We start from the raw sequence: 12181 nt of genomic DNA, 5'->3' as shown, positions 1-12181 counted from the left end.
TCACAAGCGGGAGGTGGGGTGGTAGAAAGTGGGAGTGGTTGGGGGTGACTGTAGGACAGTTTCCAGCACCCTCTGGTGGCAGTATGTGGACTAGAGCAGTCAGTCTTCAAACTTCGAGGTGAACATACAGACACAGAAAATGGGTGGGGGCAGTGGAGTAGATGTGGAGGACAATCCAGCAGCAACCTTACACCACCAAGAACACATTTCCTGCCAAAACTCAAAATAATTAAGTAAATAAAGACTGTACCTTGTGTCCTTCTCCAGCAACTCAGCACAGACGGAGTCTTGTTCCCACCAATTTAGAAGTGGGGGAGGGGGAAACTGGGGGAGGGAAGGGCTGGGGGATCAGGAGGGGGACAAGTGGCTCAGAACTGAACAAATGTCTGTGTTGAAATACCCTCATTATGTATTTCACGATTATTTTATGCATACATGAGAGTGTAATACTGAATAGATGTATTCATCACATACTGAGAACTATGTACTGAGTACACTGAAAGAGAGAACAACAAATTGACATGACAATTGGTTCAGTAACGTTTGGTTGTTTCGTAGCCCATATCGAAAAGGTTGGTATAGATTCTTACCGTGCTGTTTAGGTATTCATCGTAGTCCATAGTACCACAATAGTCGCTGGATTTGTTGATAGACTTCACTCTCAAGAAGTAAGTGTCCGGTAAGTGTCCTTCTGTAACAATCAGGAAAAGAGCAAAATAAGTATAAAGCCTAGTAACACTGTATGATTGCAAGAGAAAGTCATAAAGATTCAATTATTGCCACGTAAAAGTTACGCGATTTTTTTTTCTTTTCAACTAGTACACACTGAAATGCTCGCGTCACGATACCGAAGCACGCCTGTGGAGGATCCAGAAAAAAATCCTGCAGTCAGCTGATAACATGGATTCTCGTCCAGTAGGAATTCTTCTGCTGCATTTGGAGGGGCACAGAGTTGCAACAATCTGAAGCGTACGGCAACACAGTGGCTGGGTGGCGTAGACGCTTCCACAATCGTCAAACGAGTGCGAATAACGAAGAATTAAGTGGTAGACCAATTCCCTGTGGAGAACCTCGAATCACAAGAGGCGGCCCAAATGCTGGAAGACCGACGTTTCGCATTCGACATGACATTGGGAAAAGTGAAAATAAGTCGTGGATCAACCATCTTCTAAGCCATTTTAAACACGACAAAACCAACCGTCAGCCACCTTCTGCAACTGCTCACACACATTTAAAATATAGCTGAAAAGAGTCAACAATGGAAATGTTGCATAATTTTAGATAACATGGTTTGGCCCTTTAACAGCAAGCTATTATAAATTATCAATTAATAAAACAGTTGAGAGTCTGATAATCATTTATTTAAATATGATAACCGGTTTCGACTTTTATGTTGGCCTTTTTCAGATCTAACGCACTGTAAAAATATAAAGAGTGCCACATTAATTAGGGAAGTCAGAAAATAACATATTGTGCGAAAAAAGAAAGACCAAGACTTAAAATAAGTAGCAGTCACCCATACGGCTGCTGCCGGTGATGTACAGAACAATTGTTTGAAATCACGGTCGCTTAGTGATGCTAATGGCTACTTCGACACCCGTTAAACGGAGTTTATCTCATGACGTCAGCTGCAGCTAATGGAAATCACTTACATAAGATGCCCATCGGGTGAGGACGTCTTGACAATATCTCTACGGAAATAGCGTCCCTGAGAGTACCTACGATTGCCACCAGGTGACGTTCGGTTACCACTGGCGCTTTGAATTTGAAATTGTTTTAGCTTATACGATTATTATCAACGAACTGGTATGTTATTGTAAACTACTGATCGTATAATGTCATATGACAGTGCAGTTCAGTTACATGCTTCTCATACCACGATTGTCGCTGTCCTGGTTGTGTGAACGGGTGCATTATCGTCCTCGAGTATGGCATCATTGTTGAGGAACACATTTGAAACGTGGTTTGCACCTTATTACCTGAAATGTTCACATAATCGTTGGCTGTAGCACGGCCACTGAGAATAATGGTGGGACCAGCAGAGTACCATGATATGGCTGCCCACACCACCACACCTCCACCTCCATGCTTAACCGCGGGAATCAAGCAATCAGGATTGTAGGCTTCCTCTGTTGTTCATCCAGCGCTATGTTGGAAGTAACGAAAACGTTGAGCATATGAGCCGTTTCCATTGCTCAGCAGTCAGGATTTATGCTCCTGACACCATGTTTTATGCTTCTTTGCGCTGGTTGTCGTCACTAATGGTTTCCGTATAGCAGCTCGTCCATGAATATTGGCTCTATGGAGTTCTCGGTGGACAATGTCGACAGACAAGGAGTCTCGAAGATAGCTATTGAGCGCTGCAGTCAATTTAGCCGCCGTAGTTTTATATTGTTTTGACGCAATTCGTGTTAGCGTACGACGATCTTTGTCATTTAGGTTTGATTTGCTTCCAATATTACGATTACTCTATGATACCTTTCCGTGTTTTGTGTAGGCTGTCATGATGAAACAGTTGCTCTGGAAACATTCAGTAAGTTGGCTGGCTTGGTTACTGATGCTCCAGCTAATCGGGCACCCACAGTCTGCCCTCTTTGGAATTCTGTTGGGTCTTTTCCTGCAAGTCGAACTCGGCCTCTGAAAGCAAATACGAAGTGTGTAGTATTCGTAAATAACCTGTACTGATGCCTGGTCCGTGCTGAACACGCATAGTCCAGAGCGACACGTGCCTTGCCTGCGTTGTTGACCGTCAAACGCAACCATCCCATTACTTCCACTGTTCACACATTATTTTGCCTATCCCATATATATATATATAAACGTTATTCGTTCATTTGAACACATCTGCCATAAGTCACTGCTCATTAGATGAAACTGACGTTACGCAGCATAAGCACTCGTTTTCCCACTCTATTTAACCCGTGGCGGATTAACCACGAGCAGTAGTAAACGTCCGTGGTTTAATGTAATTGTTCCGTGCACCATCGGTTGCAGCTATATGGGTAAATGCTGCGTTATTTCAAATCTTGTTGGTCTTACTTTTTCCGCACAATATTTTATTTTCCGAATTCCCATGTGGCATTCTTTAAGTCCTTAGAGTACGTTAGATCTAAAGACGGCCCGCATAAACGACGAAACCGGTTAGGGAAATGTTGCTACTGTTCCAGGTCCATCATTCTGATCCCGAAACAATGTACCAAAGCAAGCAGTGGAATAATGTGGTTTTCACCAATGCTGCAAAAGGCAAAAATCAAACCATCATCAGGAAATGTGATGCTAAGCTTTTTCTCGGGGACGGTGGTGGGGGAGGGGGGGAGGATTGGGGGGGGGGGGAGTGACATGGACTGAACTACTGTGGACTGACAGATTATTTTCGTAACGGGCGAAACGTCACTGGAGCATACTACCAAAACCTCTGAATATAAACTGGAGCGCCAAAGAAACTGATACAGGCATGCATATTCAACTACAGAGATATGTGAACAGGCAGAATACGGCGGTGGGGTTGGCCACGCCTATATAAGCAACAAGTGTCTGGCGCAGTTGTTAGATCCGTTACTGCTGCTACAATGACTGGTTATCAAGACTTAAGTGAGTTTGAACGCCGTGTTATAGTCGGCGCACGTGCGATGGGACACACAATCTCCGAGGTAGTGATGAAATGGTGATTTCCCCGTACGACCACTTCACGAGTGTACCGCGAATATCAGGAATCAGGTAAATCATCAAATCTCCGACATAGCTGCGGCCGGGAAAATATCTTGCAAGAACGGGGTCACAGACGACTGCAGAGAATCGTTCACCGTGACAGAAGTGCAACCCTTCCGCAAATTACTGAATGTTTCAATCCTGTGTCATGAAGAAGTGTTACCGTGCGGCCCATTCAATGAAACATCATCGACATCATCGATACTGGCTTTCGGAGCCGAAGGCCCACTCGTATACCCCTAATCACAAAGCCTTACACCTCGACTGGGCCCGTCGACGCCGACATTGGACTATTGATGAGTGGAAACATGTTGCCCGGTCGGACGAGTCTCGTTTGAAATAGTATCCAGCGGATGGACCCTGTATGTCAGCAGGGGACTGTTCAAGCTGGTGGACGCTCTTTAATAGTGTGGGGCGTGGACAGTTGGAGTGATATGGGACCCCTGATACGTCTAGATACGACTCTGACAGGTGACACGTACCTAAGCATCCTGTCTGATCACTTGCATCCATTTATGTCCATTGTGCATTCCTCCTGACTTCGGCAATTCCAGCAGTACAATACGACATCTCACACGTCCAGAATTGCATCAGAGTGCTTCCAGAAACACTCTTCTGAATTTAAACACTTCAGCTGGCCACCGAACTCCCCAGACAAGACCATTATTGAGCATATCTGGGATGCCTTGCAGCATGCTGTTAAGAAGACATCTCTACCCCCCCCCCCCCCTCGTACTCTTATGGATTAATTGACAGCCCTCCAAGATTCATGGTGTCAGTTTCCTCCAGCATACTTTAGACATTAGTCGAGTCCATGCCACGTCTGCGTGCTCTAGGGGTGTATCAGTTTCCTTGGCCTTTCAGTGTAGTTACAGAAGGCTGTCGAGGCGCTGCGTTGTGGGAAGATTTCCAGGGTAGCGTCATTGCTCCACGATAACACCCCAGCCGGACGGAGTCGCCGAGCGGCTCTAGGCGCTACAGTCTGGAACCGCGCTACCGCTACGGTCGCAGGATCGAATCCTGCCTCGGGCATGGATGTGTGTGATGCCCTTAGGTTTAAGTAGTTCTAAGTTCTAGGGGACTGATGACCTCAGAAGTTAAGTCCCATAGTGCTCAGAACCATTTGAACATTTTTTGATAACACCCCAGCTCATTCTACGTCACAACAATTGCACTAAATGAGGTAAATAATTGACAAGTTGCTAGCACTGTTAACAATCACTTTTTAAACGTAGCAGAAAAAGTAGGATTAAACGTTTCGGTTGAAAAAGCAAGAGAATATATTAAAAATTTCGTTCCACAAAATTTTGGCCAACTAGAACTAGCGCCAACATTATTCAGTGAAATTAATAGAATTATAAAAATTCTATAATACAAAATCCCATGTGGTGTTGATGGTATCTCAAACAGAATTCTGAAAACTTGTTCTGACTTAATAAATAATGTCCTTAGTAACATAAATAATGCACCACTGCTACAGGGAATTTTTCCAGGCACAATAAAGCAAGGACTTTTACACCACCTCATAAGAAAGCTGACAAGAAATACAGTGATATTTATAGAGTCACTTATCAAATGTTACACGCCTTAAATGATAAAATATCGCCAGTTGGTATTTTTTGTGGTCTTTCTAAGGCATTTGATTTTATGAATCATATTACACTCTTACAAAGACGTAAGATTTATGGAATAGGTGGCTTTCCACACAACTGGTTTGGATCATACTTAACAAACGGAATGCAAACAGTTGTGCTGAACTAATCAAGGGTAGAAAATTTTATTGACTGGGAGAGATCACAAAAGGAGTCTCACAGGATTCGATTTTCATTCCACTTCTACTCCTCATGCATGTGAACGACCTTCCACTTAACTTTTAACAAGCAGAATTGGTAGTGGTACTATTACTAGCGTTCTAATAAATCCCATCAGAGAGAAAGTCACATAAGAGATAGTAAATGAAGTTCTTTAAAGAGTTATGAACGATTTCTCTGAAATATAAATTTTGAGAAAACACGCTATATTCAGTTCTGTGCAACAAATAGTCATACCAATAATTGATGGAAAGTATGAACGGCAGTCAGTAAATAGGTGTACGTACTTACGGAAAATTTAAATTGGAAGAAGCATATTACTGAGCTTCTCAACAATTAAGTTCACCTACTTTTGATCTTCGTATAATTGCTGCCCTTGGAGGTAAAAGACTCAACATCCTCACATATTTTGCATATTTCCACTCAGTGACGTCTTGTGGAATAACATCCTGGCGTAATTCACCAATTAGAAAGTACTGATTTCACAAAAGCGAGCAATAAAATACACTACTGGCCATTAAAATTGTTACTCCAAGAAGAAATGCAGATGATAAACGGGTATTCATTGGACAAATATATTATACTAGAACTGACATGTGATTAGATTTTCACGCAATTTGGGTGCATAGATCCTCAGAAATCCGTACCCAGAACCACCACCTCTGGCAGTAATAACGGCCTTGATACGCCTGGGCATTGAGTCAAACAGAGCTAGGATGGCGTGTACAGGTACAACTGTCCATGCAGCTTCAACACGCTACCACAGTTCATCATGAGTAGTGACTGGCGTAATGTGACGAGCCAGTTGCTCGGCCACCATTGACCAGACGTTTTCAATTGGTGAGAGATCTGGAGAATGTGCTGGCCAGGGCAGCAGTCAAACATTTTCTGTATCCATAAAGGCCCGTATAGGACCTGCAACATGCTTGTCGTGCATTATCCTGCTGAAATGTAGGGTTTCGCAGAGATCCAGGTTAGAGCCACCGGTCGTAACACATCTGAAACGTTCAAAGTGCCGCAAATGCAAACAAGAGGTGAGCGAGACGTGTAACCAATTGCACCCCATATCATTACCCCGGGTGATACGCCAGTATGGCGATGACGAATACGCGCTTCCAATGTGCGTTCACCGCGATGTCCCCAAACACGGATGCGACCATCATGATGCTGTAAACAGAACCTGGATTCATTCGAAAAAATGACGTTTTGCCATTCGTGCACCCAGGTTCGTCGTTGAGTACACCATCGCAGGCGCTCCTGTCTGCGATGCAGCGTCAAGGGTAACCGCAGCCATGGTCTCCGAGCTGATAGTACATACTGCTGCAAACGTTGTCGAACTGTTCGTGCAGATGGTTGTTGTCTTGCAAACGTCCCCATCAGTGGAGGATAAAATGGTCTTTATTATTCATTATTAAATCTGTCAGTGAATCAGAGAGGAGTTCAGTATGCAGAAATAAAATTTTTTCATCATTTGTCCCGTAACATAAAATGACTGATAAGTAGCAAAGTAAGTATCAAGCCTAACATAAAATCATTTCTCGAGAACAACTTCTCTTCCATGAATGAATTTCTGCTTAAAAATAGGTCGGCTGTAAACTGAAAAAAGTTTTAAACAGTGGCTGCGTGATTGCATGAGTAGGACTAAAATTTAATGTGGTCATTAACGCTACATCTACATCTGCATCTACATACACACTCCGCAAGCCACCATACGGTGCGTGGCGGAGGGTGTCTCGTACCACAACTAGCGTCTTATCTCCCTGTTCCACTCCCAAACAGAACGAGGGAAAAATGACTGCTTATATGCCTCTGTACGAGCCCTAATCTCTCTTATCTTCTCTTTGTGGCCTTTCCACGAAATGTAAGTTGGTGGCAGGAAAATTGTACTGCAGTCAGCCTCAAATGCTGGTTATCTAAATTTCCTCAGTAGCCATTCACGAAAAGAACGCCTCCTTTCCTGTAGAGACTCCCACACGAGTTTCTGAAGCCATGCCGTAACACTCGCGTGATAATCAAACCTACCAGTAACAAATCTAGCAGCCCGCCTCTGAATTGCTTCTATGCCCTCCCTCAATCCGACTTTATAGGGATCCCAAACGCTCGAGCAGTACTCAAGAATAGGTCGTATTAGTGTTTTATAAGCGGTCTCCTTTACAGATGAACCACATCTTCCCAAAATTCTACCAATGAACCGAAGACGACTATCTGCCTTCCTCACAACTGCCATTACACGCTTGTCCCACTTCATATCGCTCTGCAATGTTACGCCCAAATATTTAATCGACGTGATTGTGTCAAGCGCTACACTACTGATGGAGTATTAAGACATTAAAGGATTCTTTTTCATATTCATCTGCATTAATTTACATTTATCTATATTTAGAGTTAGCTGCCATTCTTTAGACCAATCACAAATGCTGTCCAAGTCATCTTGTACCCTCCTACACTCACTCAACGACGACACCTTCCCGTACACCACAGCATCATCAGCAAACAGCCGCACATTGCTGTCCACCCTATCCAAAAGATCATTTCTGTAGATAGAAAACAACAGCGGACAGCGGACCTACCACACTTCCCTGGGGCACTCAAGATGATACCCTCACCTCCGATGAACACTCACCATCGAGGACAACGTACTGGGTTCTATTACTTAAGAAGTCTTCGAGCCACTCACATACTTGGGGCCGGCCGAAGTGGCCGCGCGGTTCTGGCGCTGCAGTCTGGAACCGCGAGACCGCTACGGTCGCAGGTTCGATTCCTGCCTCGGGCATGGATGTGTATGATGTCCTTAGGTTAGTTAGGTTTAACTAGTTCTAAGTTCTAGGGGACTAATGACCTCAGCAGTTGAGTCCCATAGTGCTCAGAGCCATTTGAACATACTTGGGAACCAATCCCATATGCTCGTACCTTAGTTAGGAGTCTGCAGTGGGGCACAGAGTCAAACGCTTTCCAGAAGTCAAGGAATATGGCATCCGTCTGATACCCTTCATCCACGGTTCGCAAGATATGATGTGAAAAAAGGGCGAGTTGCGTTTCGCAGGATCGATGCTTTCTAAAGCCGTGCGGATGCATGGACAGTAACTTCTTTGTCTCAAGGAAATTCATTATACAGGGTGATTCAAAAAGAATACCACAACTTTAAAAATGTGTATTTAATGAAAGAAACATAATATAACCTTCTGTTATACACCATTACAAAGAGTATTTAAAAAGGTTTTTTTTTCACTCAGAAACAAGTTCAGAGATGTTCAATATGGCCCCCTCCAGACACACGAGCAATATCAACCCGATACTCCAACTCGTTCCACACTCTCTGTAGCATATCAGGCGTAACAGTTTGGATAGCTGCTGTTATTTCTCGTTTCAAATCATCAATGGTGGCTGGGAGAGGTGGCCGAAACACCATATCCTTAACATACCCCCATAAGAAAAAATCGCAGGGGGTAAGATCAGGGCTTCTTGGAGGCCAGTGATGAAGTGCTCTGTCATGGGCTGCCTGGCGGCCGATCCATCGCCTCGGGTAGTTGACGTTCAGGTAGTTACGGACAGATAAGTGCCAATGTGGTGGCGCTCCATCCTGCTGAAATATGAATTGTTGTGCTTCTTGTTCGAGCTGAGGGAACAGCCAATTCTCTAACATCTCCAGATACTGTAGTCCAGTTACAGTAGCACCTTCGAAGAAAAAGGGACCAAAAACTTTATTGGCTGAAATGGCACAGAAAACGTTCACCTTAGGCGAGTCACGTTCATACTGAGCTGTTTCCCGCGGATTCTCAGTGCTTCATATACAGACATTGTGACGGTTGACTTTCCCGTTAGTGTGGAAAGTTGCTTCATCACTAAACACAATCTTTAAAACGAAAGATTCATCTGTTTCCATTTGAGCAAGGATAAAATCACAGAAATCGATTCTTTTAATCTTATCAGCTGCAGACAGTGCTTGAACCAATTTCAGACGATAAGGTTTCATAACTAACCTTTTTTGTAGGACTCTCCATACAGTTGATTGTGGAATTTGCAGCTCTCTGCTAGCTCTGCGAGTCGATTTTCCTGGGCTGCGAACAAATGCTTGCTGGATGCGTGCTACATTTTCATCACTCGTTCTCGGCCGTCCAGAACTTTTCCCTTTGCACAAACACCCATTCTCTGTAAACTGTTTATACCAACGTTTAATACACCACCTATCAGGAGGTTTAACACCGTACTTCGTTCGAAATGCACGCTGAACAACTGTCGTCGATTCACTTCTGCCGTACTCAATAACACAAAAAGCTTTCTGTTGAGCGGTCGCCATCTTAGCATCAACTGACGCTGACGCCTAGTCAACAGCGCCTCAAGCGAACAAATGTACAACTAAATGAAACTTTATAGCTCCCTTAATTCACCGACAGATAGTGCTTAGCTCTGCCTTTTGTCGTTGCAGAGTTTTAGATTCCTAAAGTTGTGGTATTCTTTTTGAATCACCCTGTATTAGAACTGAGAATATGTTCGAGAATCCTGCAACAAACCGATGTTAAGGATATTGGTCTGTAATTTTGAGGATCCGTCCTTCTACCCTTCTTATATACAGGCGTCACCTGCGCTTTTTTCCAGTCGCTCGGGAACACTAATCCTACGTACATATCCTCTCAACTGACTCGTTCTACACCATTTCAATTAAAAAATCGTTCATATGATCTATGGAACACGTATCCAACTAACTCAGACACATACTGTGATTTTTTAAGCTGTCAAATTTTGCCCCACCCAGATATTTTCCTAGCACGGCACCCTCGTATAAAGAAACAGTTGTGTGCCGGGCATTTACAGTATGACGGCGAGATAATTTTCGAGTTGAAACGTTTCCGACAGACAAAACGCAGACTTTCACAAGCAAGGCTTCTGCTAAGTCATCCATCGTTGAGAAATATGTGTCACTTAGAAGAGTAAAAATGTGGAGGACGAAGATTCTCCGTGTTTGACGGCCGCGGTTTTCAGGCTGCCTAATAAAACTTTATTATTGGTCTTTGAATTTTTATTTTAATTTACACATATTGTCCATTCGAGTTATATGATCATTTCCAGGTTGTACTCTAGTCAATAAAAAATGTTTAGTGACCGGAGAAAATTTTTCGACCAGACAAGTGCGTGACAAAACAAATGTCACAGGTTATATTAGTTCTCGTTCTCGCTACGGAGATCCTGCAGTAACGAAGATGTTGTTGTGGCCTTCAGACCAGAGACTGGTTTGATGCAGCTCTCCATACTACTCTATCCTGTGCAAGCTTCTTCATCTCCTAGTACCTACTGCAACCTACATCTGAATCTGTTTAGTGTATTCATCTCTTGGTCTCCCTCTACGATTTTTACCCTCCACGCTGCCCTCCAATACTAAATTGGTGATCCCTTGATGCCTCAGAATATGTCCTACCTACTGATCCCTTCTTCTAGTCAAGTTGTGCCACAAACTCCTCCCCAATTCTATTCAATACGTCCTCATTAGTTATGTGATCTACCCAACTAATCTTCAGCATTCTTCTGTAACGCAGATACAGCTTCTTAGTTCTGTACTCTAGTCAGTACCATACAGCAGTGATTGATGCCCGTGGAATATTTGACTCAGAACATTATAATACTGCTTCGTGAGGTCTGGGAACGTGAAGAGAGCTCAAACGTAAAGTAGTGCAGTAGACGAGATACGTCTGGAAAGGTTGCTCTGAAAGCAAGGTTTACGTGTCGAATTCCAGTCTGGCACACAGTTTTAAACTGTCAGAAGTTTCAGAACAGCGTACATTTCGTCACAAACTGAAAAATTAATTCTTAAAACGGTGGTCGATGTAAATATTACAGGGGACTACGCAAAGTCACATCTATTAGTTGCCCGCAGGAAAATCTTGATTCCAACAATCTGCAACTGACGAGATGATCCAAATCAATTGTGCCTTTCTCGAAGCCTCGAAACTGTATTCTTCTATTTTTTTGCGTCACAAGTAGTTTTATGAGTCAGTATAGTGTATGCCGAGCAAGGTTTTGATGGATGGGTAAGATATCTGGAAACATGCTGACCAATGCAACAACCGAACACCCTCCGTGTCTACAGCGAGGTAGTTCAGTGTGTGTGTGTGTGTGTATGTGTGTGTTGGGGCTTATGGGCGCTCAACATCGAGGTCATCAGCGCCCTGACACACATTAAAAGGAACGAATGTGGACAGACCTAATACAACTGAAGCAAACACTCAAAGAAAGCAGGAAAAGAAGGAAAATGTTACATAAGAAAGTAAAACCTAAGGAAAGGGAAAACATAGCAACAAGAATGCCACAGGAAATTGTCACTGGCTGACCACTTACATAAAATATGGGCGAGCTTGTCACACAGTGAGTAAATTAAAATCCTCTCCCTAAAATCTTTGTAAAAACATTTGACATGGCACAGAACTTTAAAACTTTAACCACATTCGTCCGAGTGTTGCCTGAAAGAGATGGCAGGTCCGCTGGCGTGTCAGCTGCGGCCCGCTGGTCAGAAAATAAAACGCAATCCAATAAAACGTGGCGCACAGTGACCTGGACGCCACAAGCACCACACATTGGAGGGTTCTCTCGCCGGAGCAGGAAGCCATGCGTCATAGGGCTGTGGCCTATTCGAAGCCGAGTGAGGAGAACCTCGTCCCGTCGATGGGGCT

The 12181-nt window shown here is 43.7% G+C and overlaps 1 protein-coding gene across 4 annotated transcripts in view; it reads right to left on the bottom strand.

Annotated features, from left to right (window-relative positions):
* Window positions 1-12181, bottom strand: part of LOC126473434 (uncharacterized) — a 776960-nt gene that overhangs the window by 218313 nt on the left and 546466 nt on the right. For all 4 annotated transcript variants that reach the window (XM_050100474.1, XM_050100477.1, XM_050100475.1 and 1 more), the window contains exon 4: window positions 591-691. In XM_050100474.1, the coding sequence (XP_049956431.1) occupies window positions 591-691 (101 nt within the window). The remainder of the gene's footprint in view (window positions 1-590; window positions 692-12181) is intronic.

Source organism: Schistocerca serialis, chromosome 4 (genome assembly GCF_023864345.2).
Source record: "Schistocerca serialis cubense isolate TAMUIC-IGC-003099 chromosome 4, iqSchSeri2.2, whole genome shotgun sequence".
In the NCBI taxonomy this organism is placed as follows: domain Eukaryota; kingdom Metazoa; phylum Arthropoda; class Insecta; order Orthoptera; family Acrididae; genus Schistocerca; species Schistocerca serialis.
This window is presented reverse-complemented; position numbering and strand designations above follow the sequence as displayed.